Source organism: Trachypithecus francoisi, unplaced genomic scaffold (genome assembly GCF_009764315.1).
Source record: "Trachypithecus francoisi isolate TF-2019V2 unplaced genomic scaffold, Tfra_2.0 Lachesis_group3, whole genome shotgun sequence".
In the NCBI taxonomy this organism is placed as follows: Eukaryota; Metazoa; Chordata; class Mammalia; order Primates; family Cercopithecidae; genus Trachypithecus; species Trachypithecus francoisi.
The window spans coordinates 14755075-14778674 of NW_022681468.1; the positions used below are offsets into that span (position 1 = coordinate 14755075).

At 39.7% G+C, this 23600-nt stretch overlaps 1 protein-coding gene across 4 annotated transcripts in view; it reads right to left on the reverse strand.

Annotated features, from left to right (window-relative positions):
• Nucleotides 1–23600, reverse strand: part of CPSF2 (cleavage and polyadenylation specific factor 2) — a 40047-nt gene that overhangs the window by 13764 nt on the left and 2683 nt on the right. For 3 of the 4 annotated variants that reach the window (XM_033191544.1, XM_033191546.1, XM_033191545.1), the window contains exons 2-9: nucleotides 20400–20458; nucleotides 15493–15675; nucleotides 12470–12629; nucleotides 12284–12389; nucleotides 11139–11268; nucleotides 8281–8396; nucleotides 7296–7483; nucleotides 6041–6331 (exon numbers count right to left, since the gene is read on the reverse strand). In XM_033191544.1, the coding sequence (XP_033047435.1) occupies nucleotides 6041–6331; nucleotides 7296–7483; nucleotides 8281–8396; nucleotides 11139–11268; nucleotides 12284–12389; nucleotides 12470–12629; nucleotides 15493–15641 (1140 nt within the window). In that variant the 5' untranslated portion in view covers nucleotides 15642–15675; nucleotides 20400–20458. The remainder of the gene's footprint in view (nucleotides 1–6040; nucleotides 6332–7295; nucleotides 7484–8280; nucleotides 8397–11138; nucleotides 11269–12283; nucleotides 12390–12469; nucleotides 12630–15492; nucleotides 15676–20399; nucleotides 20459–23600) is intronic. The other variant, XM_033191548.1, reaches the window with a different exon arrangement.

Below are 23600 nucleotides of genomic sequence, written 5' to 3' on the forward strand. Positions count from 1 at the left end.
TTGCCCAGGCTTGCCTCAAACTCCCAGGCTCAAGCAATCCTCTTGCCTCAATAGCTGGGACTATAGCCACATACTACCACACCTTGCTCCCATCTCTTTTCAAAAAAATAAAAATAAAAACCAGATATTAGTATATCAATAAGAAAAAAAAATTCCAGAATATATATGCTTCAAAAATGTCAACAGTTATGACAATTAAATGCAGTATGTAGTCACGGATGGGAACCTGGACAAAAAAGGAAAGGGTAATTATAAAGGACAACGTGGTCATCGGTAAAAGGCGAATGCTGAATGGGGTCAGTGGGTGAAATGGTAGGATGGTATCGATGTTGATTTCCTGATTTCAATGCATGTAACATGGTTTTGCTGGAGATTGCCCTTGTTTTCAGGTAATACACACTGGCAATATTTAGAGATAATGATGAAATATTTGCAATTTTTCTTCAAATGGTTCAGAAAAAGTAATATTGTGTCATGTGTATATAAGTGATAAAGCAAATCCAGGAAAATGTTGACAATCGGGGAATCTGGGTATAATATTTTGTAACTTTCCTGTTTGAAATTTTTTCAAAATTAAAAGTAATGAAAAAACTGGGATCTTTCTGAGACTATTCTAGTTCAGGGGCTGCCCAGTGGGGTAAGGGGATGGGAGACAAGTAACAACAAAAAAATTAAACCAAAATCAGACTATTTTCATGTCTAAAATAAATGGGTGATTTACATGTTTAAGGCCAGGAGCAGTGGCTCACACCTGTAATCCCTGCACTTTGGGAGGCCAACCTGGGAGAACTGTTTGAGGCCAGTAGTTCAAGACCAGCTTGGGCAACACAGCAAGTTCCCATCTCTATAAAAAATGTTTTTAATTAGCTGGTCATGGCGGCACATGCCTGCAGTGCTAACTACTTGGGAGGCTTAAGCAGGAGGCACGCTTGAGCCCAAGAGTTCAAGACTGCAGTAAGCTATGATCAGGCAACTGCATTCCAGCCTGGGTGACAGGGAATGACATGACCCTGTCTCAAAAAAATAAGAAGTTAAAATAAAAAAGTAAATACGTGTTTATATCTGGCATCTCACATTTGCCTAATAACTTATTTGAAAATAAGTTTCATTCAGAAAATAGTGGGATTATTTTTTAAAACAGTTAGCAACCTACATAGATGCCTTTTACCCACCAATAATCTTTAACAAAGTATTTACCTCTGTGATTTAGTTTATGCCTGTTGCTATAACAAATTTTTCTCTCCATCTTATTTTTCATTTAAAATATGTAAGATTGGCCGGGCGCGGTGGCTCAAGCCTGTAATCCCAGCACTTTGGGAGGCCGAGACGGGTGGATCACGAGGTCAGGAGATCGAGACCATCCTGGCTAACACGGTGAAACCCCGTCTCTACTAAAAATACAAAAAACTAGCAGGGCGAGGTGGCGGGCGCCTGTAGTCCCAGGTACTTGGGAGGCTGAGGCAGGAGAATGGTGTGAACCTGGGAGGCGGAGCTTGCAGTGAGCTGAGATCCGGCCACTGCACCCCAGCCTGGGCGACAGAGCAAGACTCCGTCTCAAAAAAAAAAAAATGTAAGATTAATAGCTTATTCAGAAACAGATTTCTAGAATAACCAACTCTAAAATATTTTTCTTCCTACTCCTTCACCGTATTACCTCCAAGTTACTCCTTTTTCTGATCCAAATCTACTCCAACCTATTAATCCTTATTCGTTGTTCATTTTTGCTCTTTCTAAATGAGTAAGACTTGACTTAGAAGGGCATTAGATACAGATGAAAAAATACCATACTTGGTAAATTTTTCTTGTCTAACACAATCAGAAATCTGGTTTATTTCATATTCACTTTTTTGATCATTCATGAATTCAACCAATGCTCTTACTGAGGGCCTCCAATATGTCAGGCACTGTTCTGGGTGCTAAAGATACCGAAAAACAAGGGCCTTTTTCTCATGGAATTCAAATTCTAGTTGATGGTGGGAAGAGGAAGACAACAAACAAGGAATACATCAGATGGTGACGAGTGCTAGGAAAAATAATTCAAGTAAGGTGATGGGCAGCTAAACCAGGTAGCTATTTTAAATCTGTAGTCAAAGGTGTACCTGAAGGGGTAGGCCTCAGGTTTAACCTGAGACCTAAATGACCAGGAGCCAGCCACACACAAAGCCAGGAGAGAGCACTATAGGCAGAAGAACAGCTAGTGCAAAGATTCTGATGCATTGTAGGGCATAGAGAAAGTGGAATACGCTAAGGTCAAAAGGTAGGTGGGATTAGATCATGTGGGATCTAAGAAGCCTGCCTAAGTAGTATGGATGTTATTGAAAGAGAAGAAGGAAGGCTTTGGAGCCATTTAAGCAAGTGAATGACATGAAATGATGAATGTTTAAAAGATCTCTCTGGGAGTTGTTATCCAATTGGTACAGAGTTTCAGTTTTGCTACATGAAAAAGTTTTACAGATGTGTCATACAACAATGTACATATAGTTAACGCTACTGTACTGTACACATAAAAATGATTAAGATAGTGAACTGTATGTGTTTTTTATTGCTTTGTGAGATGGAGTCTCGCTCTGTCACCCACGCTGGAGTGCAGTGGTGCAATCTTGGCTCACTGCAACCTCCACCTCTCAGGTTCAAGCAATTCCCCTGCCTCAGCCTCCCGAGTAGCTGGGATTACAGGCGCCCGCCACCATGCCTGGCTAATTTTTTGTATTTTTAGTAGAGACGGGGTTTCACTCTGTTGGCCAGGTTGGTCTTGAACTCCTGACCTCGTGATCTGCCCACCTCTGCCTCCTAAACTGCTGGGATTATAGGCGTGAGCCATCACACCCAGTCCTCTATTTCTTTTTTTACGTTTCTATTTTTTACCTTAGTTGGCTCTGCCCAACACGCTACAGAAATATTCTATTTCTCGATCAGGGTACAGACTAGACAGGTGCATTCAATTTGTAAAAATTCATCATGCTATACACTTAACGTAGGTTTCAGTATATATTATACTTCAGTGAACATTTTTTAAACTTCCAGATTTTTGGCTTGAATATGTGGGAAGTGCTGCATTCTCTGAGATAAGACAGAAGAATAGTATTGGGAGTAGGGGAAGAATAAAAATTGTTTTGGATGTGATCAAGTAGAGGGAAAACTGCTAGATAATGAAGATAGGAGGGATAACTGCAAAGGTACTATCACTAAGAAGGTGAGCAAGAAAAGGTCCCTGAGCATCAGCATTAGTTATTAAAAAGATCAAAAACTTAACATTTGATGTTTTGGCTGTTTTTCATTTCCTTAGCATGCTTCTGAATATCATTGTCTATTTTTTTTCCCAAACTTAAACCATTTTTCTTTTACTAATTCCTCAAATGATTAGACCTAATTTAATTTCTAGTAATTAAAATTTTCGGCCGGGCGCGGTGGCTCAAGCCTGTAATCCCAGCACTTTGGGAGGCCGAGACGGGCGGATCACGAGGTCAGGAGATCGAGACCATCCTGGCTAACACGGTGAAACCCCGTCTCTACTAAAAATACAAAAAAAACTAGCTGGGCGAGGTGGCGGGCGCCTGTAGTCCCAGCTGCTCGGGAGGCTGAGGCAGGAGAATGGCGTGAACCCGGGAGGCGGAGCTTGCAGTGAGCTGAGATCCGGCCACTGCACTCCAGTCCGGGCGACAGAGCGAGACACCGCCTCAAAAAAAAAAAAAAAAAATTTTTCAAATTCAGTATTTCCTATCTGATGAAATTGTTTCAAGTATTTCTTAGTTCTTTTAACCTTGTATTTCCAAGCTACTAAATAACCCCAAAGACACCATTTTACTTTGCTGTGCTTGCTCAGAATCCTGGCTCAACAATTCTATAATTATAGTACATATATCTCAGATTTTAGTTACTGATGTTATGCTTTTCTTAAGTAGAGTTGGAAGACAGATATCCCTACCACATAGCTTTTAATAAACTAAACTTTCCTTAAAATGACTGCTAAGGGCCAGGTGCCGTGGTTCATGTATAATCCCAGCACTTTGCAAGGTGGAGTGGGTTAGGGGGAGGGGTAGGGACAGCCTGAGCCTAGGAGTTTGAGGATACAGTGAGCTATGATGGTGCCACTGCACTCCAGGCTGGGTGACAGAGCGAGAGTCTATCTCTAATTAAATAATTACATGAGTGCTACAAAGACAAAATGAGAAGCAGCTTTATGATACTGCTTTATGTTACAGCTTTATGTTAAGGTTTAACCTAACATAAACCTAAACCTTTGCAACTCTGGCAGTTATTAACCATCCCACTATATCAAATGCTACAAACTTTAATGATATACTAGTTTTGAAAAATCGATAGAATTGATGCGCTGGTTATTAAGCAAATGATCTTTGGGTATACTAGTCATTGAGCTAATTGTCTTGTTCCTATTAACAGGAGATGAGTCAGCAAATGCAGATGCAGAATCAAGTTAGTATATTTAGTGGTGGAAAGATAAAGGAATTCCTGACTCACTGCTTCGACTTCTATGTTAAGTTTGAGACAAGATCATGTGCTATGAATGAAGGCTGAGAGTGAGCTGTAGGATGTTTGAGGAGAAAGAAGATATAAAATTGCCTTACAGTGAGAACGGGAACATCCTACCGAATGCTGAGTACTGGTGTAGGGTCCCTTTCTGAGATGTGAAGTCATGCATGTGAAAACAAATCTGTCTACACTGTAGTGTTTAACTTCAGAAACATAAAGCTGCTTAAGTACAGGCACACACCAAACAAATGGTTTAACTAAGGTCAAACCCTTTCCAGGTGACTAAAACAGAAATGTAAGAGAGTTAAAGATATGTGCAAAATTTTGATTAATTGTGAACCACTGAGTTTAAGGCTGGAAGGATGACAGACAGTATAAAGGTGAGGTTCATGAACTGAAAGTCCCAATGGAACCGAAGAGTTGTTGTCATGAGAATAATAGGGAAAGTCAGCTATAAATTCAGAATGAGATGCTTGGAGACTGTTCGGCCAAAAGAAGGTTACAAGCATGACCACAGGAACAGACAGCATGATAGCAGGAATGGATGTCTGAGGTAAGATGAAGGAAAAGATTAAGAAATAAGGTGTCAAGTGACTGGGAAGAATTGGACAGATCATACACATGGATGCTAAAGTCAATGAGAATAAAGTCCTGAATACAAGTGGACAGGGTCAAATGGTGAAAGAGTTACAGAATGACCAAGAGATCATTAAATGTCAGAAACAAGGAGGGGTCAGCATATCAGCAGGTCTGAAGGCAAAAACTGCAAATGGAAGATAAATAGCTAGGAAGCTGCAATACAGAACAAGGAAGACATGTACTCCATTCAAAGTACATGCAACACTGAAAGAAAGAGTAATTACTTCAGGGGGCTACAGGATAAAGAACATCTTTAGGAAAGAGTCTGATCTAAATTAAGCAAGAGACAGGAAAGGAACCTTTCAGAGATTGAGAAAACATTGTACACGCTTACCCTCTGGGTAAACTAGAGGGTACCAAGGAAAAGTTTAAGAATGAGAACTTCTTTTGAGACCATCCACAGCAATACAATGATACGGCTCTACAAAAAATAAAAATAAAAAAATAGCCAGGCATGGTGGCACATGTCTGTGGTTCCAGCTGCTTGGGAGGCTGAGGGAGGAAGATCCTTTAAGCCCAGGAATTTGAGGCTGCATGGAACTATGACAGCACCACTGCACTCTAGACTGGGTAACAAAGCAAGACCCCATCTCAAAAAAGAATGAGAACCTCCAGTAATTTGTGCTATTAAAGGCTCTCTTCTACAGTAATTTTTTTTTAAGAGATGGGGGTCGGGTCTTGGCATGTTGCCCAGGCTGACCTCAGATTCCTGGGCTCAAGTGATTCTTCCACCTCAGCCTCCCAAGTAGCTGGTACTACAGCACACACCACCACTCCTGGCTCTCAGGAGTAATTCTGATCAAAATCCTAAAACAACTTCAAGTTTTATTTTTGGTCACTATTTTTTATACATCATGCACAACGTATCCCCCACACAGTCTTAAGGTAAAGTTCACATACAAGTGCTTACCTCTATTTCTGTAATTTTTTCAGAAGGATTATCAATTAGGAAGCGTGCTAAAGTCCCAGGAGTAGTTCTGTAAGTTAGAATGATTGAGTTTTTAGGATCCTGACACCACTGAATAAAGAGATCCCTTGAAAATCCACATTCCAGGTCAGGTTGGCTGGCAAGCACAACTTTAGGGCTAGGTACTCGGGCCAAGTCAGAAAGACCATGACATAAAGAGAGATGGCGAAACTGAAAAGGATTATTTCTTTTGTCTTCAAAACATCTCATCAATTTATCACTCATCCATTCTACCTAATATGGGAGGAAAGATGACAAGAATTAGAAATCCTATAACTTCAATATATTCTCTAATAGTCAAGGAATCTGAGTTCTATCTTTTACCCCCACTGGTTGCTTAAATTTGTAATGTTTTGACAAGCAGCTTATTTTCTGCTTCCATTTCCCATTAGATTATCCCACCCTAGTTTTCATCCAAAAAACCCCCGATTTTTTGCATTATATTTCACATATAAATCACCTTAAATCTTTTTGAAAAGGCAAGGTATATGTTCTAAATGAAAATCTTGCCGGGCGCGGTGGCTCAAGCCTGTAATCCCAGCACTTTGGGAGGCTGAGACGGGCGGATCACGAGGTCAGGAGATCGAGACCATCCTGGCTAATACGGTGAAACCCCGTCTCTACTAAAAAATACAAAAAAACTAGCCGGGCGTTGAGGCAGGCGCCTGTAGTCCCAGCTACTCGGGAGGCTGAGGCAGGAGAATGGCGTAAAACCCGGGAGGCGGAGCTTGCAGTGAGCTGAGATCCGGCCACTGCACTCCAGCTTGGGCGGCAGAGCAAGACTCCGTCTCAGAAAAAAAAAAAAAAAAACGAAAATCTTACTCCCAGAGATTGCTATTTCAAGGCAAAAAGCTATTTAAAAGAAAGGACAATGAATTCTAACATGTATATGCTATGAGGTAGGTTCTATTTTTGTCCCCATTTTACAGACTGGGATACTAAAGAGTTAGAAGAGAAGCAATTTGCCTAATCTTTAAAACAGGGACAAAAGGGAAACTACTTAGTAGAATAAATAGATTAAATGAAATAATACATTTAAAGCACACAGAACAGTAAATGGTTAATGGCAAGTTATCATCATTACTAACAATCTCTTCAAGGGAAAAATAAAATCCAAAAAACAATGAAGACACCCACTTCCACAGACCCAATCACTGTAGCAAACTTCTTTATTACAAGTGACAACATGAGAACAAACCTGGGATTTAGAAAACTCCACCACATTGTAGCTGACATTATTTAGGAGTGCCAATGAGTAAACACCCAGTCCTGCATCTTTAGTCCTCCAAATCTGATCAAGAAGTTGAGCAAGTTCCAAAACTCTGCCTGCTGTGTCCACTGCTATTAACACATTTCCATCACCTCGAAGTGTTTCCAAGACATTTGCTAGAAAACAAGAATGTAAAATCCCTATAGAACATAACAATACTACGCTACAAAATTACAGATAATTTTATCTCTCTGTTTTTATTAGAAAGACTATAATTTACAAATAAGCAACTACTAGGCCAGGTACAAAATGAAGGAATTTTGTTCAGGTCATTACAACTGCTTTTGATTCTGTTAACTATCTCTTCAGAAATTCAGTGTCATTAACTCTCAATCTTTTTTCATTGAAAAATTATAAATCAGTAGTCCTCAACACTCTATACATTATAATACACATGGAAAATGGTGTGTGTATCACTGAGAAAATTGTTTGGCTAGGCCAAATGTAACTAGCCTGGTGTTTCTGGGCTACCCTGGTCTCGCCTATCCATCCCAATGAACTTTGTCCCAAATTTATGTACATACATATATATACACTCACATAATTATATATACAGCCATCCCTCAGTATCCATGGGTACTGGCTTCAGGACCCCCACGAATACCAAAACCATCAGATGCCCCAAAACTCTCATATAAAATGGTGGCCAGGTACAATGGCTCACACCTGTAATCCCAGCACTTTGGGAGGTCAAGGCAGGAGGATGGCTTAGTCCAGGAGTTCAAGACCAGCCTGGACAACATAGGGAGATCACATCTCTATAAAAATAAAAAAATCCAGCCTGGGTAAAAGAGCGAAAGTCCGTTTCAAAAACAAACAAAAAAACAAAAAAAACCCAAAGAAACCTGTACTTATATTCCCTAAATATACAAAAAGTTACAAAATAATAATAAGGACATGAAAGAATACGTACTCAGAAGCTGCTCATCTCTCTGTTTTCTTCTAGGCTGTACATATGTAGCATTGAATGAATCTGTGATAAGTAAGGAAGGCCTGCTTAGCATTTCCAGGGAACATCCATTTAAATGGCTATAAGAAATTTTAAGAAGAGGAGTATTTTATAGCATTTCAAGTAAACAATAATAGCTTCTCTTACTTAAAAAATAAGCAGCTTCATTTATAAGGTGTTCCTCTTCTAACTATAAAAGTAGGCACGCTCATTGATAAGAAATCTAGTAACTTCAAACAAGTATAAAGAAGAAAATAAAAATCTTCCAGAGTACCATTACTCAGAGATAACTGACATAATATTTTGGTGTACATCCTTCTAACCATGTAAGTTTTTCTATTCACACATTTTTTTTTTCTTTCGCCCTGTCTTATGGTACTGATACACATATGTATTTTTCAAAGCTGATATCCCATATGCATTCCTATATACTCAGTTCTATATCCTGGTTTTTACTCATGACATAAACATTTTTTTGTAAACTAAATGTTTAACAGTTATAAAAACATTTTATTGTGTCTACACTGTATTTGATCCCTTCCCTTTACTGATATTTAGGTCACTTATTTTTGCCATAATAATCTTTCAAAGAACATTTTTACAAAAGCTTCAATTGCATTTCTGATTGTTTCTTTAGGTCACATTCCTAGAAATGTATTTACTGTAATACATAGTACTGCTAAAAGGCTTTTCAGAAAGATTTAACATTACCCAGAAAAGTTCAACCAAAAAGACTGACCAATTCTACATACTTCCCAGAAGAAAACCACCATTTAAAAATAATTTTTGACTACTGCGGTGGCGCACACCTGTAATCCCAACACTTTGGGAGACAGAGATGGGCCGATCACTTGAGCCCAGTAGTTCAAGACCAGCCTGGGCAACATGGCAAAACCTCATCTCTACTAAAAGTACAAAAATAGCCAGGCATGTTAGAGCGCACCTGTAGTCCTAGCTACTTGGGAGGCTAAAATGGGAGGATCACTTGAAGCTGGGAGGTTGAGACTACAGTGAGCCGTGATCGCACCACTTGCCTCCAGCCTTGACGACAGAGACTCTGTCTCAAAAAAATACATAAAAATATGAATAAGAATAATAATTTTAATGGTATCTAACAAAAAAAATCATTTAAATTTTCTCTTTTTTGACTTTATAACTTTTGTCCATTTTGCAACTGGTATATTTTTATTAATAAATTAATACTTGATTTTATATATATGTTGCAAGTTTTTGGGCAACTTGCTGCAAATATTTTCCTACTTTGATTTTTTTTTTATTTGTTGTTTCAGACATTTGAACCTGTATGTCATCAAATCTATCAAACTTTTCTTTTGTAACTTGGTCCATTATTTTTATGCTTACAAAGTCTTTTCCAATTCAGAGATCAGACTCACCAATATTGCTTCATTTCTATTTAGTTCTAATCCATCTGAAATTTCTTTTGTTATATAATTAAAACGACACAAATTGATTTTTTTCCAAAATGGTTGAATCCTTCAATACCATTTACTCAAATAGCCATGCCACAGTTTGCCATGGTTACTACAAGACTGAATGAAGGAGGACGAACGCAGAAATGAAAACTTAAAACAAAAGTAACTACTTTAAAGGAAGGGATCAGGGGAAGAAGAGAGCTCCCTGCTTCTAGTGAGCAAAGGCAGCCGCCTTGAGCTTCCACAGCCCTTCATATTTATTGGGTAGAAAGACCAGGGAGGAGGAGGTAACAATTGGTTAATTGACCACAGGTTAATTGCTTAATTGACCACAGGTTCACATTACTGCTAACAGGCTTCAGATGTGCCTAGTCACAAGCAACACTTGCAGTTGAGGCATGACTGCCCTCAGCATTCCATCTGGGTGGCAAATACAGTTTGTCAGTTTGCCAACATTCTGCATTTATGAGAACAGTTTGCTGTTTACTCATCTAGCCTCCAGTGGTATACTGAGTCGATCACAACCCTCACTCTTTCAGCCTGCAACATAACCATCCTTTCCTCATTAATCTATGGTTATAAGCGTCTAAAATTCAGTCTATTTGTGTTAAGTATTTCTTAATACAAAGATCCTGAGCCTACTGTAATGTAACACAAAATAGCTATGAACTTAATGTACAGATAAAACAAAACAAGCCTGTAAGAGACTAAACACCAAAATATTGTATAGTAATGCTCTGAGTGCCACATGAAGTGTGTAAAATCATAACTAGCATTGAGTTCTCTTTCAAAGGGACTAACTTTAAACATACAGGGCAGTTATATTAGATGGTAATTATATTATGTGCAGGGCAACTCCCGTTTTTAAATCTATCAGATCTCGTGAAACCCATTCACTATCACAAGAAAAGCATGGGAAAGACACGCCCCCATAATTCAATCATCTCCCACTGGGTCCCACCCGCAACACATGGGAATTATGGGAGCTACAAGATGAGATTTGGTTGGGGACACAGAGCCAAACCATATCACGTTACAAAACAAAAGAACAACCCAACCACAAAGTTTTGTTAAATAGCAGGTCGAGAACTTGCTATTATTTACATAATTTCATATTTAAAATTCATCTCCTTTGCAACATCTCCGGGGAGGTATCTGTTTTGTAGAGTGTATACTTAACGTGTAAATTTTTTAAATCTTTTATGTCTTATAACATACTTTTCCCCCTTACTATGCAAATAATTAATTTTGAAAACATTCTCTATTTGATGCTTTTAAGTTGCCCTAAATTTCTGGTAACCAAAACAAAAACTGTGTTTCTTATTTTCCCTTCAAAGAATAAAATAATACTAATTGCATTTCCTTTAGCTTTTGTCTTGATATACCTACATCTCCCTCTTGTGGTTGAAGTCAACTGCATAAACAATTTCTTCTTCTCCATCTTTGACTATTTTCCATATTGTTCCACCTATCATATGACCAGCTGGCAGAGGTGTGATAGACAGGCCATGTCCTTTACCTATGTCAACAAGGTAACAATACTCAGATTTCTTTTACAATCCTAAAGAAAGGTTATTTATTTCTAAATGATAATATTTTAATAGGTAATCCTGTATATGTAATAACACAAAATTCAAAAGTAAAAATGCATATAATGAAAGCAGGCTTCATTCTCCTGTCTCCCAGCTACTCTACTCCCTCACTGGAGGCAAACATTCTTGTTACTTTATTATGTATTCTTGTAGAGATATTTGTGCTTATAAGTACAAGGCTAGAGATTAGATTTAAAAGCTAGTACACTATTAAATTATTTAGTATGAACTAGCAAATTTTAATGTATATTTTATATACAGAATTATCAAATGTTTCCATTTTTGCTAACCTCTAAACTAACAGAATAATTTAAATCTCATTGTGCTAAAGAATTTATCCTACAGAAAAACTAACTAGAAGCAAAACTGTTGAGACTGTTGTTATTTCTGGGCTAAATCTTCAGAGTCCATTATTGCACTATTTTATCAATGCCAGGGTTCATTTCTATGAAAATATCTAATACAATTATCTCTGTAGATGATAAATATAGACTTAATATAGGACTTCCTGACCTAATTCAATAATAAACTTTTTAATGTCCAATGCTAGAATTCATTATCTCCTCTGCTGCCATAGAACTTCATTTACCCCAGTCACTACATTTAGCCATCGCAGCCACCTTATCGCCTCAACCTAACTGTAAGCTCTGAGGAGGAGGAAATGGCCAAATTATCTTTTGTTTATTATACACAGTAAACACTAAATGAGTCTTTCCCAAGTTAAATATGAAAAAGCCTGAGCTATTAACATTTTGTTGGCGTTTATTCTGAAATATTTTAAAATTCAAATGGAAGTTAAGAGTTCTATATCAAGGCGAATGTGCTAATTTTTTTATTCTTCAGACCATAATGCCTGTAATTTTCTCTCTGAATTCTCGTCAGTATTTTCTAGCAAGTTAAACCCCATTCGTCTAAGTACTTACTACTGGAAATTCTTTTTACCTTTCAAATTCACAATCTGAGAGAATTTTAGCTGCTGTATTTTATCAAAGGCTGCATCCACATCATCTAATGTAAAGAGTGTAAAATCTTCCGTATTGTGTCGAGACTAAAAGAATAACACAAATAAAGGTGAAAAACTTATCACTGAAGGAGTGCTAACAAAATTTTTTTAATTGCTTAAATTACCTGATAAAGATCATACATGAACATCTGTCCCATTTTATAAACAGGAATGGTTGCATAGATAGCACAGTTCAGACCCAACTTTCCGACAGCATACGGGAGGGCACCAAGGTGGAGAGGATCAGGGTGAGACAACAGTACTGCATCAATCTGGTGAACATGCCTACAAGAACACAATCGAAAGGACTACTTCTTGAATCTTTTCAGAGGGTAAAGACAGAATATTCAAAATTATTCCCCAATTCTGGATTGAAGACTATGCTGGGGCAGAAGAGCAAAACTAAGAGCTAAAATTATGATTACCTATGAATTTCAATTATTACTACCTGTGCTCTGCATAGCTATAAAAAATGTAGTATAAGGTACACTTAAATATATGGTGTGTAGACACATTTTAAACAGAAAAGAAGGCCAGGTGTGATGGTGCACACCTGTAATCCCAGCACTTAGGGAGGCCAAGGCAGGCAAATCATTTGAGCTCAGGAGTTCAAGATTAGCCTGGGCAACATGGCAAAACACTGTCTCTATAACAAACAAACAAACAAACAAACAAAAAAAAAGCCAGGTGTGGTGGCATGAGCCTGTAGTTCCAGCTACTTGGGGGGCAGAGGTGGGAGGATCACTTGAGCACAGGAGGTTGAGCTTGATGAGATCATGCCACTGCACTCCAGTCTGAGTGACAGAGTGAGACCCTGCCTAAAAATAAAAACAAGAACAAAAATAAAAAAGAACAGTAGACACCACAAATAAGTTGATTTTTTTTTTTAAGATGGAGTTTCACTCTTGTTGCCCAGGCTGGAGTGCAATGGCGCGACCTCCAGCTCATCACAACCTCTGCCTCCTGGGTTCAAGCGATTCTCCTGCCTCAGCCTCCCGAGTAGCTGGGAGTATAGGCATGTGCCACCACACCCAGTTTATTTTGTATCTTTGGTAGAGATGGGGTTTCTCTATGTTGGTCAGGGTGGTCTCGAACTCCCCAACCTCAGGTGATCTGCCCGTCTCAGCCTCTCAAGGTGCTGGGATTACGTGGGTGAGCCACCATGCCTGGCCGTAAGTTGATTTTTAATAGCTATCCTGCATGCTATTTTTTTTTTTTTTTTTTTTTGGAGACATAGTCTCGCTCTATTGCCCAGGCTGGAGTGCACTGGCGTGACCTCAGCTGCCCAGTTCAAGTGATTCTCCTGCCTTAGCCTATGGAGTAGCTGGGATTACAGGTGTCCACCACCATGCCTGGCTAATTTTTGCCTTTTTAGTAGAGACAGGCTTTTACCATGTTGGCCAGGCTGGTCTTAAACTCCTGACGTCAGGTGATCCGCCCTTTCTCACCTCCCAAAGTGCTGGGATTGCAAGCATGAGCCACTGCACCCAGCTTCACTTAACACATCTTCTTTTTTTTTCTTTTTTTCTGAGATGGAGCTTCACTCTTATTGCCCAGGCTCTAGTGTAATGGAACAATCTTGACTCACTGCAACCTCTACTTCCCAAGTTCAAGTGATTCTCCTGCCTCAGACTCCTGAGTAGCTGGCATTACAGGCATACGCCACCATGCCCAACTAATTTTTGTAATTTTACTAGAGATGGGGTTTCGCCATGTTGGTCAGGCTGGTCTTGAACTCCTGACCTCAAGTGATCCGCCCGCCTCAGCCTCCCAAAGTGCTAGGATGACAGGCTTGAGCCACTGTGCCCGGTTGCAAACTATTAAGTTCAAGAACTCAGCTTAGAATTTCAGAAATTACTATTGGCTGGGCATGGTGGCTCATGGCTATAATCCCAGCACTCTGGGAGGCCGAAGTGGGCGGATTACCTGAGGTCATGAGTACAGGACCAGTCTGGCTAACATGGTGAAGCCCTGTTTCTACTAAAAATACAAAAAATTAGCCGGGCAGGCGGTACATGCCTATAATCTCAGCTACTTGGGAGGCTGAGGCAGGAGAATCACTTGAACCCTGGAGGTGGAAGTTGCAGTGAGCCGAAAGCATGCCATTGCACTCCAGCTTGGGCAACAGGAGCAAAACTCCATCTCAAAAAAAAAAAAGAAGAATTTCAGAAATTATTAAGGAGAGGGTATTTATATGACCACATACTTATAATGGATTTTTGTCCCAGCGTTTTCGCACAGCAACCACAGACAGTTTTGCTAATTGAATAGTAAAACTTCAATTAATCAGGGAAGCATATGTTCTCATTGACACAAGAAATTAATAAAATGGTTTGGATTTTTTTTGTTCAGGTTCTAAAGTTTTTTAAATATTTAAGTCCTCTTTTCTTGCAAAATTAGTATAATACTGCAAACATAATTGTTTTTTTTTTTTTTTTTTGAGACAGATTTTTGCTCTGTCACCCAGGCTGCAGTGTAGTGGTATAATCTAGGCTCAGTGCAATCTCTGCCTCCTGGGTTCAAGCAATTCTCCTTCCTCAGCCTCCCAAGTAGCTGGGACTATAGGTGCACACCACCATACCCAGCTAATTTTTGTAATTTTAGTAGAGTCAGGGTTTCACCATGTTGGCCAGGCTGGTCTCGAACTCCTGAACTCAAGTGATCTGCCCACCTCAGCCTCCTAAAGTACTGGGATTACTGGCATGAGCCACCGTGCCCAGCCCATAAATGATTATTTTTTTGGATGAATCAGTATCTCATGGTCATTCTGAGAACCAGTTCACAATGTTTAGCATCAAAAGATGTAGAAAAGTAAGCTAATGTGATCTGACCACAGAACTTTCACATGGAAAATGTTTCCTCTTCTCAAATTCTTATGTATTCTTGTTCTTTCCAAAAATTAGCATGCAAAAATTTCTACTGAAATCCATTAGCTTAAGATTTTGCTGAATTTCAACAAGCAAAGCTTATAAGTAAATCAAAACTTTACAAGTTAAAATGGTCACTATAGGTTTTTGGCATAAGCAAAATTAAGCCTTTTGCTCTAAACTAGTGTAAAAAGGCAATATTTATCACACTGAAATGGTATTACGGTACAGAAAAGAGAAGTTGATTTAATAAAAACCTAGAATTATGAAATGTAACTTACTTCCTCAGGGAATCTATAATATCCATTGAAAAGTGCTCATCCCAGCCACAGTCCAATAAAAATCTAAACTCATCAACTTGGAGAAGATAGCAAAGGGCAGATTCTTCTTGGACCCCAGAAAGGGTGGTTAACTTGATAATAGACGTCATTTTTTTTGGTCCAGAAACAGCAAGCTAGAAGGGTCTTTCAAATGAAATGAAAACATAAATAAACATAAAAGCACCGTCTGGCATATATAATAGACAAACTGATTAAAATTAGTTCAAATATTTAAGTTCATAGAAATTCCATTAACATGAAAAGCAGTTTAAAGGCCCATTTCCATCACTGCCAAGTTTACTTATTTTTTAAGTGAAAGCAAGTTTATTAACTCACTGCCAAGTTTAAAAGCACAAACATAATCTTGGACACAATGAGCCCTTTAGTGGCTCCCTAGTGGGGTAGTGAATGTTGCAATCAAATAGACCCATATATGAATCTACTATGTGATTTGAAGCAAGTTAATTAAACTTTCCTCACCTGTGTATCTCAGTCTATAAAACATTAGTATTAACATATATGTAAAAAGGATGAAGTATTTCAAATAATGTATAAATTACCTACAACAGATACTACTGCATCCAAGTTCCTCAATAAATAAATGTTTAGGAATTAATGAACTCATCCTTCAAGGTGAATCTGTTCGTCTTTTATCGTGCTTTGTGATGGCACTGATTTCACTGTATTACAATGATTAGTTTATGCGTCTTTCTCTCCTGTTAATTAGACCAGTGGTTCTTAAATAGACCCCCTTGAGAATCTGATAAAAACCTATGGGCCCTCCCCTCTCCCCTACCAACTCTCAACACAACCAAACAAAAAACAAGAGTACATATAACATAGAAATTCACAAACTTTTCAGGGAGTTTAACATTAAGAACCCTTGCATTGGAATGTGAGCAACAGAAAAACACAGGTGGTATATGTTTGCAACTCCTAAATAGAACCTGATGCACACTCAACATATATCTGATGGAATGCAAATTGGGATGCCTACTACATATATTTCAGGAAAATATAACATGAACACATCTATAGGCCAGGCATGGTGGCTCATGCCTGTGATCCCGGCCCTTTGGGAGGCTGAGGCAGGAAGACTGCTAGAGTTCAGGAGTTTGAGACCAGCCTGGGCAATGTAGTGAGACCCTGTCTCTACAAAAATAAAAAATAAAAATACTGGCTGGTGGCATGTACTTGTAGTCCTAGCTACTCAGAAGGCCAAGATGAGAGAATTGGCTGAGCCCAGGAGTTCGAGGTTACTGTGAGCTATGAGTGCACCACTAGACTGGACACAGAGTGAAACCCTAGAGTGTACCCTAGACTGGGCAACAGAGTGAGACTTTGTATCTAAAAAATAAATAAAATAAAACATATACTTTTTTTAAAAAAATGGGATTTAGAACCTGGAACTGTGTGCTATTAAGCAGAAGTTACGAAAATATTCATTAACAAAGTTCAACCCCACAGCAACATTTCAGATTTCAGCTCCCTAAAATAAATGAGCCTTTCCTGGCTAACTATGCAAATAGGAGAGAAGGCCACTGAATTACCTAATAATTTCTCACCACTACTCAAGGTTATCAACAAACTGAGGTAAACTGAAATCCACCTTTGACAAGAGGCTGACAGGGGCTGCTAAACCCACCACATCTCCCAGCCTTGTTTATCTGAGTGACAGCCAAAATCACAAGACTGCTAGGTTATCAACTATCAATGATGCATACATCTCCCAGTAAGACCTAATCCCCTACCTCGTCTCCCTCTCAAATCCTTTCAGGATGCTCTCTGGAACTATGATTCTACTCACCTGTAACTGCAACTGCTTCTCTGAAAATTCTCTTCACCTGCTTGTCTTCCCAGGTACCTGGCTGTTCCCTAATCATACTCTTTCTCTTACAGCCTTCTCAAGGTTTTTTGTTGTTGTTAACTTTTTGTATGCCCTGTACTTGAAAAGCAGGAGGTATGTGCTCCTTGCTCCTCACTGCAGCTTCTAAACCATGTCTTCTCCTTCCTCTTTCAAATAGTCTAGTCCCATTAAAGCTCTTGGCACCCAGCAGGTCACTATTCGTCTTTCACATTTCCCCTTCACTATGGCATCCATTAACCCGGCCTCATTCACTGGGGACTTTTACATGACCGTTGTTCCTCTGAGTAACTTCAATACTGACCTGTTGGTTCCTTGACTTCCTCAACTCCAATAATCTTCATTTCACTTCAGCCACTCAGCATTACGATTACACCCTAGAACTTATCACTATCAGTAACTGTACTATTTTGAAAATTTCACCTTCAAGCATCTCACTCTCTAACACCTTACTTACTCTAGTATTCCCATTGCAAAAATCCTCTGTGCTCAGTGGTATCTCTCTAATTCGCTGGCTACTTTTTCCCTATCGACGACCCCCTCCTGTTTTCACTCAGGTCCTCACCTTCAATTAATGATCTGTTAAGATTATTTGCAAACACTCAAATGTCTTGCTCCTCTAGTCCTTCTCTCTACTAGGCTGGCAAAACCCCAGTCCTGATGAACTCCAATCATGCAGGGGTTGGGGGAGGATGGGATATGGAGGAGAATTACAGCTGTGCTATTTGCTTTTTTTTTTTGAGACTGAGTCTCACTCTGTCACCAGGCTGGAGTGCAGTGTAACGATCTTGGCTCACTGCAACCTCCATCTCCCAGGTTCAAGTGATTCTCCTGCCTCAGCCTCCTGAGTAGCTGGGACTACAGGCATGCGCCACCACGCCCAGCTAATTTTTTTTAGTAGAGATGGTGTTTCACCATGTTGGCCAGATGGTCTCGATCTCTTGACATCATGATCCACCCAGCCCATTTTTTTTTTCTTTTTGAGAGAAAGTTTCACTCTTGTCGCCCAGGCTGGTGTACAGCGGCAAGACCTCAGCTCACTGCAACCTCTGCCTCCTGGGTTCAAGTATTTCTCCTGCCTCAGCCTCCCAAGTAGCTGGGATTACAGGCACCCGCCACCATGCCCAGCTAATGCTATTTGCTCTTTAAATTCATGGCCAAAGGTCTCAAATAGGCCCTAAGTATTACCCTTCAATCTGACTTTTCTTAGTAGGTTGACTTTCAATTTCTGAGACGACTACTCCACACCTCCTCCTCTTTGTTCAAAGATCACCCATCCCTCCCTCCACCCTAGTCTCAGCTGATAAAATTAGAGAGTAATTTCTCATTTTCCAGATACTACATCTATTAGCCTATCTGTATGTACACTGTTGGGTCTCCTATGGTATAGAATAGTCCTGCTCCCATCCAAGGTCGGTCCCTCTATGTGCGCTGTTGATCCCATTCCTATTCACCTTCTGAAAGACTTGACATCTTCAGTCATTTGCTCTTTCCCCTGCATCAGTGTTTCGTTGACGGACCATTCCCGCAAGCTTATAAAAATACTCCAGAATTTCCAACTTATAAGAACCCTCTCTTAACCCTTCAACCCCCAACAACCACTGCATCATTTTTGGGTTTCCCTTTCACAGAAAAACTTCTCAGGTATTTGTGCACAGATATATCTCCACTTCCTCACCTCCCATTTGCACTAAGTCTGAGAAGCCAGAGAAATGTCCGCTGGCTTAAGTCGTATAGAGACTTATCAATGACCTTTATAAAGCACTTCCAGGGATATACTTTCATAACAACTCATTATATTTCTCAAATTTTCTTCTCTCTTCACTGTGACCAAAACCTCTAACTTGTTTATATATTTTCCCTGTCTCTAATTTATTGAGTCATTCTCAGAGGTAGTCATTCTCTGACCACCCTAAAGCCCTTCTTCACGCCCATTACAACATCATTCTATTTCCCTCAAAATACTTAGTGCTCTCTAATTGCTACTTATTTATTTACTTGCTTTGTCTGTCACCTTCTCTCCTCCTGTGCCCACACTGGAATGTGGACTCCATGAAGGTAAAGACTTTCTCTGTTTTGATCACTGTTATATTCCAATGCCTCCACAGTGCCTAACATACAGTGGTAGCTGATGAATGTTTCTTAAATGAAGGAACGGGGCATGGCTAGTATAAAATAAGCTCACTGTCCTTACCACGCCATAAACCGGAACCCATCTACATATATTTGCCCTTGCTTGGGAGAGCTCTCTGAGTATGGGAGTTGGCTTGATCCATTTTTTTATCCTTAGTACATTAGCACATCCCTGCACATAGTGGTTATTCAATAAATAACTGTTGGTAAGTTAAAATTTAAAATATATTGATTTGTTTTTGTTTCCTGAAACAGGATTTTGCTCTGGTACCCAGGCTGGAGTGCAGTGGTGCAATCATGGCTCATTTCCAGCCTCAACCTCCTGGGCTCAAGTGATCCTCCCACCTCAGCCTCCTAGGTAGCTGGGACTACCAGCACGCACTACCACACTCGGCTAATTTTTTGTAGAGACAGGATTTTACTATGTTGTCCAAGCTGCTCTTTAAGTCCTGGGCTCAAGTGATTCACCCACCTTGGCCTCCCAAAATGCTGGAATTACAGGTGTGAGACAGCACACCTGGCCTTCATGTGTTCTTATTTGGGGTACAAAGACATTAATTCTCTATTTGATGAAAAACATTTATAAATACAATTTTGGAAAGGACCTTGGAAATTATCCCTGCCAAAAAGCTTACTGTACCACAATTATATCAATGGCCTAAGGGAAATTTTTTTCTACTTAAGTTGTCCTTAATTCCCACTTTCTTCATTTAGATTATGAAGTAACATGCGCGTATCTTGCAGCTAGAACTGAGTAAGTTCATATTAAAACTTTTTTTGCAGACAGACCAAGATTTCAACAGATGAAAAGATATTTTCACTACAATTATTCATAATAAAGGTATATCTTTATTAAACATTCACTACTTACTGATATCTCAGTCGTATATATGATAAAACACCAGGAATTCTGAAGAGTTCTTTATCAACCTAAAAAATAAATAAAAGCCTTATGAATGTGGTATTATGATTTCATTGTTTATAATTATGGTGTTTAATTTGTATCTTGCCCTAAGGCATCAGGAGCACCACCAAGTAGTATAATATGTGGTCCTTTTATAAAAAAGAGATCTGTCATAATTTTAGGAAGCTTAAGCTTACATAAACAGATAATAAATGACATAAAAATATTTAGGGGGTGGGCGCGGTGGCTCACGCCTGTAATCCCAGCACTTTGGGAGGCCGAGGCGGGTGGATCACGAGGTCAGGAGATCGAAACCATCCTGGCTGACACGGTGAAACTCCATCTCTAATAAAAAAAAAATACAAAAAATTAGCCAGGCGTGGTGGCAGGCACCTGTAGTCCCAGCTACTTGGGAGGCTGAGGCAGGAGAATGGCGTGAACCCAGGAGGTGGAGCTTGCAGTGAGCCAAGATCGTGCCACTGCACTCCAGCTTGGGCAACAGAGCGAGACTCCGTCTCCAAAAGAAAAAATATATATATATATATATATTTATTTATTTATTAAGTTTTTTTTTTTAAGTTGACATTACCTTATGTTATTGAGAATCATAGAAGAGGTGGGATTTAAGATTACTAAGGGTTGATAAGACATGGGTAGAAACAAAGAGAAGGTACTCAGAGGAATAACAGGAGTAAAGGGGAGTACCAGAGATCTCAGATCTCCGCACTTTTGCGTAAAAAGTTTTAAAGTACCAGTGAAAAAACTAGCCTGGCACACATTCACAAAAGCAGAAAATAAAAGATAAGGCCTAATGAACAGAAAGGGGCCAGATAATGAAAGGCCTTGGAAACTGTGAACCTAGTCCTGCAGGCAACAGAAACATTTTAAGATTCATTATCAAGTGGAAAGATGGCATGATATAGGTAATTCTGTATTTGGGGGCTATTAGCTGGTGTGTATGATTGATAAGATGATACAGAAAGCAGGGTGATAAAAAGAGAAAGTATTTAGTGGACCACTCCCTCCTAACTTTGCTGATTCCACCTTGAGACCAAATTTCTTCAGTCTCAAATTGTATTTTACAGCTGTGCGACATGAATATATTAGTTGTTATCTAAGTAACCAAGGCTTGGAATGCTACATGCTGATTCTTCACTTCTGGGACAGTCTATTATTACCACCTCCTGATTATTCTTCCCTTAGCAACGCTTTGCATATCATTCCCTTTCTATCCCTACTGCCAGTACCCTAATACAGGAAGGGCCTCACTACCTTATGTTTGGGTTTCTCAGTTTCTCTGCCTCCTTTCCTCCCTTCATTCAACCTAAACATTGCTACCAGATTCATCTTCAGAAATACCCTGCACATATTACCCCTTGCTCAGAAATCTTTGCAGGCTTCTTACTGCTTGAGAAAAGACAAATCAAATGCCTTAACTGGCAATGGAGGTTGCCAGGAAGCCACCCTGACATCACTGCTCAATGTCTTTGGGCCCAGCTTATATTCCACCTCCTTACAAATTCCCACATCTAGTCTAGACTAGAACAGCTCTGTCAACAGACATATAATGCATGCCACAAACTACTTTTAAATTTCTTCATGGAAAAAGAAACGGGTGAATTTTAATGTATTTTATTTAACCCAATAGAACCAAAATATTATTTCAACATGTAATCATGTCGAATATTTTACATTTTCATATTAAATCTTCAAAATCCACTGTGTATTTTATATTTACAGCACATTTCAATTAGACTAACCACATCTGAAGTGCTCAGTAGCTACATGTGGCTAGTGACTACTATAACAGTGCAGATCTAGACTCCAGACCATAAAAACCAGTGCTTTACACTCTAGAGCATTGTGTTGTCACCCCTAAAGTGCAGGTTGGCACCATCCTATGTTTGTGTGCATGTCTCAGACTAAGTTTTAATAGTATTGCCAACCATTTACTCTCCCAGAATAAAAACTCAAGTCACCTTCTTACCATTAACTTCGCAGTCAGCAGGTGAATCCCATTTGACATTTACTTAGTGTCTCTCTGACCTCCTTTATGTCCTGCCTCCATGGAGGCCCTCATTGCCTTACCTGAATGATTGCCAATTTCCTTTTATCTAGTTTTTCTGTTCCCAGTTGATCCTCCATATAGCTGTCACAGACCATCCTAAAAAAACAAATATCCTCCTGCTCACTCCTTGCACAAAATATCCACTGGATTCCTGCTAACTAATGAATAAAATCTAAACTCCCTATTGGAAATCAAGATCCTTCACAAGCTGATCTTAACCTACCTCTTGCTTCACCAATCACTCATGCACTAAATGCTCAAGCTGGTTGATTATCCCACTCTCCCTAAGTATGCTAAAGCTTCTCAAAGCTCTATATTCCTGTACTGAATCCCGAAATTACCTTCTCCTTTTGAGCTCAGCAAATTCCTTTTGATGCTACATGACCCAACTCCCATATTTACTTCTTTATAAAGCCTTTTTGTTGCCCTAACCAAAGTTATTTTGTTATAAAGGGGGCACATAAAGTATTTGTTGAATGGATGTTCAATGTATAGAGGAGTAAAAGTGATCATCTTTGTATATCCAGTACCCAGTATCTCACAGTTACTTGCCCTCTCAATAATGATCGTGCATGTTGCCGGGCGCAGTGGCTTGCGCCTGTAATCTCAACACTTTGGGAGGCCGAGGAAGGCAGATCGCTTGAGCTCAGGAGTTCCAGAGCAGCCTGGGCAACATGGCAAAACCCCATCTCTACTAAAAACACAAAAAAGTAGCCGGGCGCGGTGGCTGCGCTGGTGACCCCAGCTACTTGGGAGGCTGAACTGGGAGGATTGCTTGAGCCCGGGAGGCGGAAGTTCCAGTGAGCTGAGATGGCACCACTGCACTCCAGCCTGGGGGACAGAGAGAGACCCCGTCTCAAATAATAAATCAGCTGGGCGCGGTGGCTCACGCCTGTAATCCCGGCACTTTGGGAGGCCGAGGCGGGCGGATCATCCTGGCCAACAAGGTGAAACCCTGTCTCTACTAAAACTACAAAAATTAGCGGGGCGTGGTGGTGCGCGCCTGTACTCCTAGCTACTCGCGAGTCTGAGGCAGGAGAATCACTTGAACCCAGGAGGCAGAGGTCGCAGTGCGCCGAGAATCGTGACACTGTACTCCA